The sequence below is a fragment of the Streptopelia decaocto genome, assembly GCF_964273445.1.
Source record: "Streptopelia decaocto genome assembly, chromosome: 24".
NCBI classification, from domain to species: Eukaryota; Metazoa; Chordata; class Aves; order Columbiformes; family Columbidae; genus Streptopelia; species Streptopelia decaocto.
The window spans coordinates 1,412,429-1,430,121 of NC_138679.1; the positions used below are offsets into that span (position 1 = coordinate 1,412,429).

Below are 17,693 nucleotides of genomic sequence, written 5' to 3' on the forward strand. Positions count from 1 at the left end.
GTGGAGAACAGGAGCTCTGAGGTCTCCGCACCCAGCTGGGAGCCCAGCTTACCCGGATCTCCTCCTCTCACCCGCTTTGCTCAAACACGAACGTTTTCCTCCCCACCAGCCCACACAGAGACCAGCCTCGGTGATCCAGGTCTTAAAGGTCTTTTCCAACCTAAACGATTCGATGATTCGACTGCGCAGCCCCCCAACCTTTCCCTTCCTCGCGAGCCGTCACAAACATGCCACTGTGTCACTCTTTTGCCCTCTTGCTTCAGAGTCCGGGGGCTGAATTGGCCGCCCTGCACTTTGCCCCGGATGACGGAGCCTGTCTGCATGGGAACAGCGCACATCAGCGGCACCATAAAACCAGAGCACAGCACCGGGTGACCGAGAGTCGGCAAGAGAACGGGCTCAGGAAGACCAAGGCCTGTGTTGAAATAAAGGAATAAACCAACTCTTGGGCCAGATGAGCTTGAAAAACCCAACCAGCAACAGCACAAACCGCAGTTGTCACAGTGACCTCAACCACTCGGTCCTGCTGAACACCTGCCAGGTTTTATTATCTTTCTTTCCCAATTTTCCACCATTCCACCCCAAGCGCAAGAGCCCCCGGTACACGCTGCACTGGGTGTACACCCAGCGGGGCGAGACCGCGCGCTCCCCGGCTCATCCTCTGAATGAATCCCTACCGACTCCACCGGTTTAAATGTTTTTATTGAAAGCCAAGTGCTTGACTCCGCGTTAAGAAAAGTTAACAAAAGAGAATCACACGTCAAGTATTCAGACCGAGGGGAAACCAATGCAAAAGGAACCAAATCAACCCACCTCGCTTTGTTTTTGTTAAGATGCTTGGAAGGGAAGAGATGTAGAGCAATCTCACAGAATACAAAAACACACATAAGACTCTTCCCCCCAAAAAATCAGTGATTAAACGTAAGGAACAAATGAGTTTTATTTACAGACTGAATGAATTTGTATTTGTAGCGGAGTTTCTTACGACAACAGAATCCCAATCCCTTTGCTCAGCTGTGGTTAAGGCTCAGTTCTTCATTGCCCGACTCCACAGAAACATCCGCAAGTCTCTGTTTTTTCTGGGAAGCTCGGGGGGATCTTAGTGTTCAAGAAACCACAAGGTTGTCGCCTCTGAAGTGAACTTGCCCAGCGCCCCCAGCGCCGATCTGCGCGTCCTCCTAAACTCACCAGGCACCGGGTTTGCAATGTCAGCTGAAGGTCGGACTAAACTTCTGGCTTTGTGACGGCATCAGGACCCAGTTCTTCAGGGAACAAGAGCCTGACTCAACAATGGCCCCGGGTGAGAGATAGTCCTTTGTTGTGGTTGAAATTACAAAGAAAAAGAACAAAACCCCTCCCCAAAGCAGCGCAAGCTGCGTATCTGTACACCAGAGGATCTGGTAAAAACGCATTCCTGGTGACGTGGCACTGAGCTAAACACGAACAGAGCCCCTGAACTACTCCTAGTGGTATCTTTGGTGTTATCCTTCCGCTGGCCGCAGGGCAGGCTGTGAAATCTCGTCCTCACCTGCTCTGCTCTCCCCAAACGCCACCCAGACCTTGGTACGACACGGGTGTCACGACACGGGTGTCACGACAGCCAAGTGGGCTCGCGGGCCCGGCCGCTGGGTGAGCGACGGCACCGCGACCTCCGCAAGCTCGACAACATCAGCAAATAAGAGAATGATAATGCAGTTTCATAACATTTCACAGTAAAATTACAATTGTTTTGAAAATACGTTGTCCCAAAAGCATCCTCAGTAGTAAGGTCGTCGTGGATTGTTCTGTGGGGAATAATGAGAGAAAATTAATCACAATTGCTATCTTCACAGAACAATGAGCATCTGAGCTTAATTATCTGAGGAAGCCACTGAAATGTGACATTTCTGACAGTGAAACCTGAGGTTTCCCATCAAAAATTACAACTGTAGCTTTTTCTAGGTGTGCTGGCATGCTGAATGTAACAGGCAAATGCAACCAGGAAAGCAATTATTCAAAATACACCACGGATTCACAGACAATCCTTTGTGTGCAGAGTTTATACTTCATATGTACCAGATAAAATGAAAACCAGGGGCTTTTGTATTAAATAAAGATCACAGCAAGGAAAACTGTGCATCCATGGGTGTTTTGGTAGTGATAATTTGATTTGGCACGAGAAGAGAAGCAAAGGGGAACTCGGACAGCGTTTGCTGTCTCGGCTCAGCGCTGGAAACGCTCCTGGCCTGACGAGATACGTGCGGCAGCCGCCACGGATTTGGCAGCGTGTCCGCGCTGGTGTCGGTCCCAGCCTTACCAGGGGGTTTGGCCGGAAGCGGTAGGCGAGCATCATCCGCTTGCGGAACGCCTCGTACTCATCATCCTCCTTGGTGAGCTCGGCGGGACGGTCGATGCCGAATCCGGCTCCGTCCACCGCGGTCGTGCCCCTGTTTGGAAAGAGGGAACAAAGTCTCCGAAATCCGCAGATGTCACCAGACGCTCACAAGTGTTGTTATAGACAAAGCGTGATCAAATCAGAAAATTTCCGTACAAATGAGTGACAACACGGCAGTCACACGGTCACACACAATGTGTGATCTGGACTGAAACAGTTTCAAAACACAGGTCTGGCAGCAGCAAATATTGGTAATTGCCTTTCATCCCCAGGGCACCAGGGACTCGCCAGCAGGCACCAACCACTTCCAAGGCAAAATGCATGTTCTTTAATACTTATATAAATTTATGGCTTTAAAGCCATGACTTAATCCTCACATGCCCTGGGAGAGCCGAGGTGCAGGCAAGTGTTGTCTTTATTTTATAGGAGAAGCTGTGGAGAAGGCACCTCCCAGAAGAAGGCACCGAGGAGACTCTGATTCGAAACAAAATACTCTTGGCTGGGATCAGACCTCCTGTGTGAGATAAAGCAACAAGCGCAGACCTTGGGGGGAGGGAACCCCAAAGAAATCAGAAAGAATTTCTCTCCTTTGCTGTGAGAATTCCATGTTCTGTTCAAGTGATGAATTACTGCTACATTCACTGCAGCTGCTTCCAGTCGGCCAGGGCAGGAGCATCAATTACCAGCCCAAGAGGAAAGGAGTAAATCAATAGTAGAACTCTCCTTACTTGCTCACAGGGTTTTTAATCCCCTGTCCATCTGAGCCAAGTCCCTCGCCTTCCTTCCAGCCCATCTTCATTAGCATTTGATAACCGATATTTTCCACAGTCAGTTTGAACTCTTTGTATTCAGAATAATCTGGCTCACGTCCTTCCTGCAGAGACACGAAAGGCAGCGTTGGTTATTCTTCATACACACCTATCTTTGTGGGTAAAAGGAGTGGAAAACCAGCTTCGGCTACTCCAAGTTAGGGTGGTTCTGGGAAACAATAACTAACTAGCACCATTTCTTGGGATTCCATTTCGGCAACACCACTGAGAAGCAAATGGGTAAATGATAAAGCATTGCACGGACCTATAACATAATCTGCAAGAAGCAGGGAATGCTACTGCAAGATTACACTGAGAAACATTCAGCTCCTGAATGTAAAGTTGCTCATTGGGTCAAGGTTCAGATGCAGCTTTAAGCCAGGAACTCCAGGGAACATCAGACCCCAGGTTCCTTCCACGAAAACGTTATGAGGGATGCGCCGGCACCAAGAAGTCCGACAGTTTGGGAAGAATTGGCAGGTACTGAAGTGCTTTGCATAAGCTTTTTGTAGGCTTTATATTTTCACTTTACTGCAATTGTCTGGATAAATATTCAAATTTTCCTTGCTTGGCATCAGCAATCACTTCCATCAAACAGGAACAACCAGTGGGTTGTCTGAGAAGCTTGTCTGTAATTCCAGCTAACCCCCAAACGCAGCCCCAACAGTCTCTTTTCTAATTTGCTACAGTTGTTTCTCTGCAAAAAGCAAAAAAGCGAACCCCTTGTTTCCTCCAGAAGTCCCAGAGCACCCCCAGGCTGCAAGGCAGCCGAACGCTGGGACAAGGGCCGAGTGTGCCCGAGATCTCTCCCTCGCTGCTACGGGAGCAGGCGGAGGCATCGCCACCACCCCACCAAGTCTCTGCTATTTTCACCTTCAATGCCTTGAACGTCTCCATGAATTTCTCCAGCTCGTCAGGTGGAAGAAAGTCTCCGATGAAATGTTTTCCTCTGCCCATCTGGGTCAGCTGCTCAGCCCACTCTGCCCAAGACACACAGGAGAGAAAACAGCAATAACGCGGCGTTCTTTGACTTTGAATTTCAGCGGGTTTGTGAAGCATAAAGCTCACAGCAACAGAGGGTTATTATCTCTGCCCAACAGGCAGGGAAGCCGCAGCACGGCCCAGTGACAAGTGCCCCAAACCAACACCGTGATCTCAACATCTCCCTCCAGAGACCTTTATGCGAGCGCAGAGCGAGACGTCTGCGCGGCAGCTCCCCACGCACCTCGCGTCTTGTCCATCTCCATGCGGCGAAGCTGGTGCTCCCACGTTCCCAGCTCGCTGTCCACCTCCTCGTCGCTGTCGTAGCCGTGTTGGTGCTGCTGGATCGCCTTTTCCCACATCATCTGCATCTCCTGCATGGCTTGCTTGTGCTTCATGATCATATCGTACATCTGCTGCATCTAAGGGAAGAAATGCGACGGCACGGTCAATAAGACAACGCGTTCACAGGCAGCAGCGTGACACAGACACAGAATTCTGCAGCAGAGCCCGCACAGAACACGGGTTCTGATGACAAATCCCAAAGGGCTGCGGCTTGATCTGATCCGCTCGCTCCTCAGATCAAACAGGAGCATTATGTGCTGGTTCCTCTGACAGAGGCACCTGGGTATTAGTGCTGAGGGCTGCTGCCACCTGATCGTCCCCACAGAGTTCAAACATCGCCCTCGCGTTCCAGCAAAAGCCAATTCTGCTCTTATTCCCCCAAAGCTTGCGAGGAGCCGCTCAGCTCCCCACTGCTGAAGCAAAACGCAACCAGCTGCAGATGTGACGCAACAGACCTTATAGATTTGGGGTTTTACTTTGGTAGGACAGCAACTGGCTGGTTGAATTCGTATTCCCCAAAGGCCTCTGCTATTTCTGCTGACTGCAGCATCACACAGTTCTTTAGGCATTCAGCACAAATCCTACAGATTTATCTGTGGGTCGCTCGGGAAGCTTCTTTGCTACCCCCACCTCCATTTTCCCGCCTCGCCAGCCACACTGCAACGCAACACACCGGTAGACAAATGAACTTGGAAATCATTTCAGGGCATTACCTCCTGCTGCTCCTTCAGCTGTTTCTTCTGGGCTTCGGAGAGCTCCGTCACACCCACCAAACCAACTGGTTTCCCTTTGTCATAACCAAGACCCTTGAGGTCCTGAACTGTAACAAGCACACGTTAAAAGACTTTCAGAAATCTGAGGCAGCTGTTGAGACCAGTGAAACCATCACTCAGGATCCCCACGCGAAGTTTTACACTCATTTCACGGTTGCAGCATTGACACACTTCACTGAAGAACAACCACCCGGTTGGATTTAGGACCGAGGGGTGGGAAGGCAGGGGATGGCACATCCCTCACCAGCTCTGCGCGGTCCCTCACCCGCTCCAAGGCTCTGCCCACGTTTGCAGATATTCCCCATCCTCGGGGGTCACGCTGCGTGGCAATGCTTTAAAAATCATTCCTTCTTAAGATTAATTCTCCTCATAATGCTTTCTCATGTAGCCCAGCCATTGCAAAGAGCGACGCTTAATTATTCAGAGTTGAGTCACAGGCAGATCAGAGCCTGTCAGCATATTGTCCAATCTGCGCACGTAAGTGGCTGCTGATGACTATGTAAACAGCAACTTCATTCCAAATGAAAAGCAAATGACCACATTAGAATAAAGACACGAGCATTATGCTGCTTTTGGAAGTCGCTGCTCCCCAGGGAGACTTTAGTTTCTAATCTCCAGGCTCAAGAGCAGCATTGCCAGCGATAGTGCCCCTGCTTTCGAAGAGGGGGCATTTGAACTCCCCGCTTGACAATCCCATCGATGAATCCTCCTGTTCCCGCAGCATCCCCTTTTGGAAGCTCCTCCTTTGGAATGATTTTGGCTGTTGCATCAGATAAGCCCTAAAATTAGATATTAACATTATCTGGGCAGGGTACCTACTGATGTAAAATGACCATACAGCACCCTGAGTCCAAAGGGCAAGGGAACGGAAAGAGAGAAGGGGGGGGAAAAGGAAGCCTATTTGTAATTGCTGCACCATGGAAGAGTAATAGAAACACTGCTGGGGCTGCGAAAAAGAGATTTACAATGGAAATAGCCTTGCAAACTTGGTTCTTATACATCTAAGAGGGCTGGCAGCTCCCCTCTAAAGCACCTCAGAGCCAAGCGCCCAACAGTTAAATATTTAAGGGATTAAAAGAAGACACAAAACCGCACTTGAAAGCGCGTTGCATTTTTCAATACGAGGAAAAGGATTTCTTCCTAATGACTGCAAAAACCTCCATTGGAACGTAAGCCCGGAGTACAGTTAAATGATGCTTCATTAATTATTCATTATCTATTAATTATGAAGCCCGATAATAATGGGATCATTGTTCATGACACCAAATGTCTACACAGGATGCTAATTAGGCCCCAGGGGTTGTCATCTCCCTTTCCTGATCCGCACTCGGGGCAATTGATCTGCGCGCTCTGCTCTCCCCTCCTTTCCACGTGTTCTGGCCGAGCTGGCGGGATTGGGAAGCAGCTTCCACAGCTCCAGCCCCCCGAGGAGAAGAGAAAGCAGCACATCCACCCCCCCATGCAGCTCCAGGAGTCAACTCCGCAGGCATTATGTAAAACACTGCAAGGGGCTTGCAACGAGGAGGGAGGTGAGAAGCGAAGCCTGGTGCTGGGATATGTAAAAGATAAGAGCAAATAGAAAAACAAACCTATTTATTGCTGATAAACAGCCTAATTTCTGTCTTGGAGAGCACAGAGATTTGGAAACAAGTTTAATGAACATACTACACCTATTGCATGTAAAGAAGAATCTGGCCCCAAATGTTACATGAGACGGGGGCGCTTGAGCATCAGCCCTGGTCGAGGATTCACCTCCTGTCTCGGGGCATGGGAAACCTTCCTCTGAAAGCACCAAGGAAGACTCTGCCCTTCACGGAGGTCGGCGGCTCTTTGGCTTAGTTGGGAATTGCATAAAGACTCAGGCTAAGAGCCAGGAGCGGCTCCAGAGGCCCCGCGAGCTGGTGACTTGCCAGCGTATATAACCCCCGTAAAGGAGAAAGGTGAGACCGCAGCATCTTCTTTTACTCCCCAGAAAGCATCTGCCGCCGCTCCTCCTTGCGCTAAAACTGCATCTGTTTTTGTCGGACTGCACCGGTCCCTCGCTGGCTTTCTGCTGAGAGCTGCTGAAAATCGCTGCGGAAACTCAGCTTTGGGAGATATTTCTGTGGGATTGGCCCAAAGTATCAAAATACGGGTGAAGTTGACAGGAAAAGCAAAGCTCCACCCCAAGTCTGCTTCGGAAGAGAGAAGATTCTATTCTTAAATAAGATCAGTCAACAAATTTGCATAAAAATAGATAAGATTTCTAAGTTCCTTACACCGGTCTAGCACGAGACGAACGCTGTGCAGAAGATGAGTTGCTTTTCAGTCTCACGTTCAGTAAGCTTGGGAAAAAGTACATGTTTTCCCTTGAATGACATCAGCGTTGCCTCCAGGGTGAGTGGTGCAGTCTGTCTGCAGCATTGGCAGAGGAACACCTGCCGGCTCAGCCCTTCCCCACATCCCGAAGAGCAGCTCGTTACCAGAGAAGCCAACGGCCTTTAAGAAATCCCGATACAGACCTGCTTGGGTTCTTTTGGTTCATAGTCTGAAGATCTCACTCAATTAAAACTAATTAGCTCCAAACCAATCCAACTCGAGGTTTCAGAAAATTCTAATGACAGCCTGTAATTTCCCATTAGTCCACAGAGTTCACTAATCACAATATCTCTGTTCTGTTCAGCTTTTCAGATGTGTGAGTCCCTGCAGTACACACACAGTTAAATGCTTCGATATCAATACGTTTAAGAGGAGCTTTGTTTCTGTCCAAAAGGGCGACACTTTCTCCTCTCCACGACACTGATTTATTTCTAAGAGTAGACAGGAAAAGAACCAGAACACTCCTCCACTAATTCCAAACCAATTGCTAAGGATAAAGGACTAAGACGTTGATATTTAGGTAGCAAATCATACTGTGCAACTCGAACATTCCCCAGGACCAGGGGTATAATTCAGAAATCTCTTCACCTGTCAGGTTGAAGATGTTAATTCTACAAAGGGATTAGTCCATCTGAACCGATTAAAAAGAGAAAAAAGGAATCCTTCCCCCTGCAGAGCATTAACAGCGCATTAACGGTTGATTTGTTATGCCTGGCAAATTGTTTGCTGTCCTTTTCTTCTGCTTGACACACAGCCCTGCAGAAAGTGAGTGTGAACGCAGGGAGCGCGTCCCCGTCTCATTAAGGGGAGGCTAAACGAGCCAGGGGAGGTTTCAGCAGGAAACATGCTGGAATGAGCACACGAGCCCCTCGCAGCCGCCCCACCGCAGCGGGAGGCGCTCAGACGGAATCTGCCGCTCGTTTTGATGGCGCCTGCCCAGCTTCATCATCGAAGCTTCATTACTGGCTGCAAGAAGAAAAATATGACTCTAGAGGTACCAAATCTGGACTTTAGCATCTGATTTCTGCCTTACTCTGAGCAGCAATTCAAGGTCAAAGGAATAAGCCATCCAGGTTGGTATCTTGTCCTGGATAGCCAAGGCTCCTGTGATCCAAAGACAGAATTACACAGGAACTTCTCTACATCTACATTTGAAGTGCTGGATTAGGAGATAAGAGTCTTTCCTTCCTTTCTTCCCAGCCTCTGCAGAACCAACAGACACATACAGCCAACCTACATCTTAGCCAAACCTAACAATCAAAGCTATTAATTAATGGCTGAGCAATTATCTCCTCTAAAACCCAGCCAAAGCAGAAGACTCACGGATTTGCTGGAGCCATGAACTGTACGAGCTGTGTTGAGAATTAGCTGTGGCCCCACCCTGCAGCTCAGAAAACGACGGCTTGTTTTCTATGACTCGTGCCACTCCATCTCTTCTGCCACTGGCTTTTGAAAAAGGTCCTTATTGAGACAGGTATTTATCACTTTTCCCGTGACTCCAGCCTCATACTATTAATTCTCTTAGTTTGCCAACACCGACTGCCTTATCTTGTGTCTTCTCTTCCTCCTTTCCACATCCTTTCCCACTTGAACTGCACCCCAGGGTGAACATGGCAGGTGAAGTAATAGGAACATGAGGACAAGGACTGTGAACCCTGACTGTAATCAAATGAACCGAAATGGGTATAAATTGGAACTGGAAGTTTTAATTCCAGCGCTTGGGGAACAGCTATTCCCATTTAGCCTTCTGATCGGTTAGTGAGATGGAAGTGCTGCCCAGGGATTTATCCCACCATGAGGAATAAGCACAGTTCAGCCTTTGATATTTGTTTTCTGACAGACTCTCTTCCTGAAGTGAAATAGCCCTAAAGAGTGTAGAGGCTGAGGCTGTAATGAGCTATAGCACAGCAGGGTTTTACAGAGAGCTGCAGAACGATAAGATCCAATCCCTGGTGTCAGGGAGATAAAGTGGTTTATCTGGGTTTCCACACAGGGGAGAGTTCGCTGCGGGATCCAACTGGAAGATGGGGGCTGGCAACCAAGGTGATTACAACCAGAGATAAGACCTACTGGGTTTTCTGTTTACAAGGCTGGCTGTGCAAAGGCAGAACGCACCCCCCAGGAAAAAAACCCAAGTTATTCAACATAATATACAGACCCACTAACCTGAAAGAGGGGAGGGAGAATCCAGCTGTTGGATGAGCTGTGGGAGAGGTAATTCAACCTTGTCCTCCTCCGGTCCCCACCTGCTCTTCCGCTTCTTTTTAGTAGTGCCCGGAGCAGCCGCCGTGGTGGTTGTGGAAGCTGTGGTTGTAGCTGCCTGGTCGGGTGGAGTCGTAGAGGACGATGGGGACGGGGAGGGCAGGGGCGAGGGGACAGGCAAGGGGACAGGCAGGGGCAAGGGCGAGGGAATGGGCAAGGGCAGGGGCGAGGGGACGGGCAGGGGCAGAGCGGAGGGAATGGGCAGGGGCAGGGGCAGAGGCAGAGGTGAGGGCAGGGGCAGAGGCAGAGGCGGTAAACGCAGAGGTGTCGGTGCCGCCTCGGGACTGGTCTTCCTCTTCAGACTGGGCTCTACAGGCACCGGGGCACACACGGTGCTGCTTTTGGCCTTGCGGAACTCCTCCAGTTTGTGCCGGTAATACTTGTAGCCTTTGCTGCTTGGCTCATACAAAAACCTATAAGGAAAACAATAAAGAAAGAAAAGGTTTAGCTGTAGCGGTGACACACAGGGGTTGGATACAGCACAGGTTGGTCAGGGCTGTTCCGTCCCGCCATGCTTTTGCGCAAAACCCCTTCCCAGGCACTGCCCTGCTCTCCAGCACCATCCCGTGTGTACGAGCACACAACGCAAGGCTCTGCGTGCTCCTGCAAGGGAGTTTGGCATCAGCAAGCGTATTTTGCCCATTCATGAGCAAACCACAGCTATTTTTGGTGCCAAATAAACACACGGTACTAAGGAGGATCATGTTACTTTTGTAGAAACGCAAGGTCCTCCCCCAGAATTCACCTGCCTTCCAAAACCACAAGGGCTGCACAACATGTCAGGGTTCAGCTCGCAGAAGAAAACAAAGACTCAGGTCTCACCACGGGGAAGGCCAAACCGCCGCCTAAAGAAACTGCTCCCAAGCTCTCTATTCAAACTAGAAGCACTGACATTACCAGTTTGCTTAATTACGCCATGACTCCCTCCTTCTGTTCCCCCATACACAAAAAAACATCACTGTATTTGCTACCACTTCCACAAAAAGGCATCTCTAAATAAAACAAAACTCTCTATGGCAAACCCGATGAAATCCTAACAGAGGAGACAGTGTTTAACTCGACCATGCCCAGGTGGGAGCACAGCGGGGTTTTAAAGTAAATAACAAAGCAGCTCAGGTATTAGCACATGTTTAATGTACTTCAAAACACAAGGGGAGCACCCCAGAAGGCAGCAAATAAAATAGCAAAATACCAGCAGCAAAATAAGGCTTGTGGAGCCACCACTTCACTTCCAGAGAACACACCGAATTGTTTGTAAGAGCAGAAAAACGTAACACGGATGAGACCAAAGGGAGGCATTAAACAGCTGTCAGTGAGCAGCGAAAAGAACAATTCACATCTAAAAGGCTGAAAAAGGTATTCGAAAGGGAGACCTAATGGTGCGGGAGTGCTACCTGCACGTTACTGAGGATGCTGCGTAAAGAGCAACCCGGGAAATTAATTAGACAGCAGTGGTGTGAGTGGAGGATGGGGACCCACAGCAGAACGCAGCTCTAGGGAGAAGTCTAAAGGCTGGAATTCTACCAGTGCCTTGTGACGGAGAGCAGGTGAGGGCTGGAAATCACCAATTGATTTTGGGCGAAGGAAATCGATCCCTCTCTCTCTCTGTGCCTTGCTTTGAACCATGAAGCTCAAGAATATAAAAGTCTCGGTGCTATATAAACACACCATCCTTGTAACTTCAGACTTGGCACAAGCTTGGCTATTATTTCCCCTTTAAAAAAAACCCCCAAAAGACCCATCAGAGCCCCCCTACATCCCAGCCCGCAGCAGGTTTGTGCCTTACCTGAAAGCGGGGTTCTCGCGGTTGTTGTGCATGGCAATCGCTTCCACCTCGGGACCCCCGTCCGCTATGAACCTGGCCAGCGCCTCAGCTGAGCTCTTTGTCTCTTCGTCGTCTGGGGGTGAAACTTTAAGCAGGCTGTCAGTACTGGGCCCAACTCACCCAAGCAACAGTCAAAGCCTATCTGTTCTAAGAACCCCAAGAGCAGAATAAGGGCAAAAGGTCGAGTTTAATTTTTAGAAATATCACACAGAAACAGTCATAAGAGTTTATATCACAAAAAAAAAAAATCACTATATCATGTAAGGTTGTACAACAGTTTTGTAAGCAGAGGAGCGGCCGTTCGCACATCAGCTTCCTCTGGGCCAGGAGTGAGATGAGAGCAGATTAACAGACAAACCAGCTTTTGTATGCAAAGAGGGACGCTCGTTTCTCTCTACTGTTTCTTCTCCATGTCAGGTGCTTTTTCATTGGGTTATACCTCAGCACTCGCAATTATCTGTGGTTAAAGACTTTGCCACTGAAGCCCCCGGGAGTGACGGGAAAGCCTCAGAAAAAGTGGCAAATTAATAACGCACCAAAATCCCATTTGTAGCTACTGCCACTACACATCTCCCGGGCGTTTTGGGGGAGGGATGGACAGAGGAAATTCTCTGGGGAACAGTCCCAATCCTCACCTGGAAGAGGTGGCTTTAGATCAAAGGCACAGACAAGGCTCTGATCATTAATATTTCAACACTTGATGTTTATAAGGAGCCAGGCAAATACATTATTTAGCCACGACAGCCTTATATGCCATTTGCTACCTGCACAGTACCAGTGCCAGTACTCCAGCGTGCTGGCACAGGACCAGGAGGCAGAAGACATGATTTTTTTAAGCCACGGACAAGTCATAACCTTTCCTTGCTTCAGTATTCCACACCTGTAAAGTATGGATAACGCTGCTTAGCTTCCACACTGTTGTATCAGTCGGTTGACATTGGTGATGAGCTCTTTCAGCCTACAATCTATTAAACCACGATTTGTTTGAGCTCTTAACTCCATCAGCATGATGGGTAAATTGCATTAAGACTTTTCCACAGCAAAGGAAGGTGACACAGGGAGGCTGATGGATGTGCCAGGGCCATAGGGCTCTGAGATAGAGCCTGGTCCACACATTGCGCTTCACCCACGCGCTAATTTCTGTCTCTTAACGCAGTTAACGAGATTCCACAGCCCACAACACCCGTCTGGGGGCAGATGACCCACTTCTGCTGTCTTCCCACCTGAAAACACAGTCCCTGATTTGCGAGGATTTACGTCCCAAGTGGAAAAGAAAACCTTCAGGTAGGGAAACGGCAGCAGAAACAGGCATCGTGTTCAATGAAAAACCCAACCGTTTGAATTGACAACAAAAACTTTCAGTGCGTTTTCAGGGCTGAAACACTTTGCAGAACATACACAATGGAAAATCATTCGAGTTCGCTTTAAGGATTTTGGAGAAACACAAGGAAAATCTCTTTTAAGAGCCTTTCAGGGTACAGCTCGCTGTGGGCTTGGGAAGCAAGCATTTTGGCACAAGAGTTTGATGCCATCATGGTGATGTTTGATCACCATCTCCTTCCATTTTGAAATGTTATTTACGGCCACCAGATTAACAGCCAAATATCCATTCCAGCTGCATCCAGAACAGGCCTAACAAGCTGTTATAGACAGTGAAGAAACCAAATCTAATTTAGGCAATTCATATTCTCCAGATCTCAGTCTTAATTACCTTTCTGAGTAGAGGATGCCTGAGAATTCTGATTCTCTTTCCTTATCTCTGCCACTTTCTTTCTGTAGTAAAGGAATTCTCTGCTGTTCTTATCATGCAAAAACCTAGGGTGGAGATGGAGGGAAAAAGGGCAGAAGATATGCATCAGCAACAACCATACACAAACATTGATACTTCGGGATAGAAACAGCACAAACAAAAAAATATAAACCAGACAGGTTACTCAGAATACACTTAAAATGTGGATTACAAAGCCCTCAGCGTGTATAAACACACAGAGCTTTAATCTAAGGACGTGCATGCAGGTTTTTTGTGTCAGTTGAAGGGAAATAAATGAGTTCCTTGTGATATGGGAGGGAATCCTCTGTCCACGGCAGAGGAGACGGAACCAGTCCCAAAATCCAGACCAGAAGCTGGACAGGCAGCCAGACCTCCCAGGCTGCATTTCCCACCTCAGAATCCCCAACTATAGACCAACAACTCACAACAAAGCTCAAACGATAACGAAACCAAAACCGATATACACAAATCTGACGGTTTTCTCCTACAAAGAGACACCGTTCGGCTTTGGAGGACAAGAATTATCGCCGCACTTACGAAAAAGCAGGGTTATCCTTGTAGTCTTCCATAGCGACCTTCTCTAACTCGGGTCCCCCTTCCGCCACGAACCTAGCCAGCTTTTCCACCACCTGCCGGGTCTCCGCATCCTCTGGGGGTAAAACTTTAAGCAGGCTGTCAGTACTGGGGTTCAACTCACACACCAAACAGGCAACAGGCACATTACTTCTAAGAATCACGGTGGCAGACAAAAGTAGAAGGGGAATGGGAAGAGAAAGGATGAAATGGGGGATCTGGTTGGACACAGCTGTACAAATCACAACCCCTAGTTCAGCCTCTGTGCTCCCCTAGCAGGAAATTAATGTTTTATCTCGATTTTTCCCCCAAGGACAAGCCAAAGGTTTGGATCACTACAGTTTAGGGTGCACCTTCCATTTGCTTCTGAGAATTCTACTCCATACAAAACCCATGATGGGGAAGAACAGGAATTTGGGTTTCACAACCACATTGCTCACTAAACGTTACAGACTGCAGCACCCAGAGCATTTCGTCCTCCCCACCAGCATGTGCCCATGTCCCAGCCCTCGCTTGCATTTGTCTAGACAAGAATATTTTGGGTCTGCACCCAGGAGCAGAGCTGCCCACACTGATCCAGACCAGGTTTGAACTCACCATCTGCAAACAGAGGGGCCATATTTTATTTAAACTAAAGGTCTTTGCTCTCTGGAGCTATCTCTCACATTCCCGCGGCGCATTTCCCCCTTAAGTTCAGACGGGCTAAGATTATGCTTGTCTAAATCCCACCAGAAATAGCTAGACATGGTTTAATAAACATATAATGAAAAAAATTATGACACAAAGCTTAGTGTGACTTATTTAGCAACTCAAATCTAATTTTGTACTTGATTAAAATGCACGCATGAAATTCAGATTACGAGGCATATCTGCCTTCTGGCTTCCTCGCCCAGGTCATCCCCAGAAACTTGGTTCTCTAAGTGCTGCAATATTCTTTGTTGGTTTTCTATCCCACTTGAAGCAGTCAAGGCCTAGAGCTGAGACTCTCTAATGAAAATTTAATTTTACCTGATCATAGTTCCATACCTGACATATCATCTTATTTATTAACGCATACAATTTTTCCCCCTACACAGCCACTCCCAAACTAGGGATTTTTCATTTTCTATCATTTAAACACAGGCATTATATCTATTTTCTAAAGAACTCAGCACTGAGCATAAGACATTTCAATAGTACAAAAGCAGAATTCTTATGACTGACAAACAGTCGAGCTCCATGAAGAGCAGAACATGCTGCATCTCTACAGATTATCTTCCAGAGAGATTTATCAAGCGCTCGCCTTGATAACTCATAGAAAACAAATCGCCCCAGGCACAAACCAGACCTGGTTTAACTATGGTGAGCAACTCATCCCATATCTAACAGGATTCGGGTCTCGGCTTTTCTGCTGAAGCCGGACTTGGATCCACCAGCATTGACCGGTGTCATTTATATTTCATAACGCACAAGTTCGCACACAGGAGCTGTGCTCAGAATAGCAATTTGCAGCGTAGGAATAAAAAAACCAACCCTCCACTGGGGAAAAGCATTAAAAGAATCCTGATCCTACACTCATCTCTTATCAACAGGGCGGGTGAATTTGCACCCCAAACCAAACCATGCAGCACAAGGCGTCACTTACCTTTAATTTCCAACCACTGCTCATAATCTTCCTCCTCATCTTCGTCTGGCGACTGAAACACGCTGAGGCGGTTAACGACTGGGCTCTGTTTGGAATGGGAGTAGTTCTTCGCTTGGTGCAACATGCTGCTCAGGACCTGCCCGGGCCGCTTCCCAAACAGCAGCGGTTTCTTCCCAACGTGCGGCGTAGAAGCGTTTGCCGAGTTATTAGTAGAAGTTGGGGGAGTTTCTTAGGAAAGAACGAGGGGAAAATAATTCCTGTGCATCCATACTGTTTTTAATTTCAGCAGGTTAATAGCAACTCAGGCAGAAATGCAGCTGCAACGGGCTGTTATTTTCAGCGTAAGTTTAAGATGCTGACTGGTAAAAGCTACATAATAAAGTGGAAGTTGTGATGGTTTTTTTACAATGTAAGATTCAAGCTAGAAGAGAGATGCTTGTCTTTACAGCACCTATAGAGGGAAAGAAGGCAAACATCCCTACCGCACCTCAAGGAAAGACTTTAAACCAAATTTAAATGGGTCATTGCTGCTTTAGAACTTACTGGCACCGGTCACAGCTCATAGCAGGGTTTCTACAGCGAACACACGCGGAGGCAGCTCACACAAAGCTGGTACCGCCAGGAGAAGGAAGGGCCTCCTGTGGCTCACAAGTTGACCTACCAGCACTCGACTTTTCCTTCTGCAGCTTGAGAAACTGCTGCAGGAAACTGCCATCGTTAACAAACTTGTTGGAAACACAGGCTTCGCCATCAGTACCGTCATCTCTGGACAGAAAAAGAAAAGCAGGTGATGGCACTCCTCATCCCCCCCCAGCACCCCCCACATGCTTTTATTTTGAACAGAAAACCAGACAAATGCTAACGGCTACTCATTTCGCTCACCTCGTGTTGAGAACACACATTTCCAAAGCACAAGAATCATTCAGTTTGCTGCTAACAGCCTTTACCCACACTCTGCACCCGGCTCCTTTACTCCCTGCTTCCAAGAACCCCAGGTAAGCATTTAACTGGAGAATTCTGTTAACTCTTAGGAGTCACGATTATAAAAAAAGATAACAAACAGGAATCAGAAAGTGTAATAATACCCTGTTAAAAACACGATTGCGTTACCACGCATCTGTTCTAGCGTCTGACAAAACTGCCTAGACCGATTAAAGCACAAGTATCCTATTCTAACCTTACAAAATTATCAATTTGAACTTTCTCAGCATTTGCCTCTAAGCACAAGAGCTTTGCAGAACTCTTCAGCTTTATTCAACAAACATTCCCGCTTTCTGTCAGTGAAGCTCCCACCTAAAAGCCCCACAATTCACACGTACTCTCCAAACAGAGGCAGCTGCTGTATGCCCAGGTAATTCTGCTTCGCTTGCTGCTCCAGACGGGCCTCGATTTCTCTTTTTTTCTGCGCTATCAGCTCCTCCTGGTGCAGAATATTCACATTGGTCTTGGCCGACTTCGACTGTGCCACCCCGAACCACCGGCTCACCTTCCCTGAGGGGGGAAACGGGGGATGGAAATCAACGCTGGGGGCTCCCCGGGGACCAGCGCCACAAGCCCTGCCCGGTGCACGCACAGCCCCGGCCCGCCGGGCCCGCCGTCACCCCCGCAGGGCAGCCGGTCGCCGGGCCGCAGGACCCGGGGCGGGCCGGGGAGGGGCGGCGGGGCCGGGGGAAGCGGGAGGGACCCGGGGAGCGGCGGGACCGGCCGTACCTGGCGCATCCCTGGGGTTGTCCATTTTGGAGCTCCCGTCCCACAATGCACCGCGGCGGGCGGGGCGGGCGGGGCGAGGCCGTGCTGCCGCAAAGGCCTCTGGGAGATGTAGTCCCGTGAAGGATTCCGCCTCCCTTTCCGCTCCTCCCGCCGCAGCGAGGCGGGACGGAGGGGCCAACCGGCTCTCTGCGGGGACCGCTGGAGCCGCCGCGCTCCTTCCCCGCCGCACCCGGGCACATCCCGGCGGTAGCGACCGGTCGGACTACAACTCCCATGAGGCCGCGCGCG

General features: G+C 48.8%; 1 protein-coding gene across 1 annotated transcript; it reads right to left on the minus strand.

The window, feature by feature from the left end:
- Positions 1 to 683: 683 nt before the first annotated feature.
- Positions 684 to 17,443, minus strand: SUGP1 (SURP and G-patch domain containing 1). Its single transcript, XM_082071806.1, has 14 exons — positions 17,406 to 17,443; positions 17,015 to 17,186; positions 16,357 to 16,460; positions 15,696 to 15,923; positions 14,036 to 14,159; positions 13,439 to 13,542; positions 11,689 to 11,812; positions 9,807 to 10,315; positions 5,223 to 5,329; positions 4,409 to 4,586; positions 4,057 to 4,163; positions 3,103 to 3,248; positions 2,297 to 2,426; positions 684 to 1,784 (listed from the first exon to the last, which is right to left on the minus strand). Exons 1-14 carry the CDS (start codon positions 17,428 to 17,430, stop codon positions 1,758 to 1,760), a joined length of 2,085 nt encoding a protein of 694 aa, XP_081927932.1. The 5' UTR covers positions 17,431 to 17,443; the 3' UTR covers positions 684 to 1,757.
- Positions 17,444 to 17,693: the final 250 nt, after the last annotated feature.

What these genes read in the sequence shown, in the direction of transcription:
- SUGP1 (XM_082071806.1), bottom strand. Translation starts at nt 17,430, where the DNA reads ATGGACAACCCCAGGGATGCGCCAG. An exon ending in CAGCTGCCTCTGTTTGGAGA is followed by an intron (nt 16,461 to 17,014) that starts GTACGTGTGAAT and finishes TTTTCTGTCCAG; the next exon opens with AGATGACGGTACTGATGGCG. An exon ending in AGACGTTCAAGGCATTGAAG is followed by an intron (nt 3,249 to 4,056) that starts GTGAAAATAGCA and finishes GTGTCTCTGCAG; the next exon opens with GAAGGACGTGAGCCAGATTA.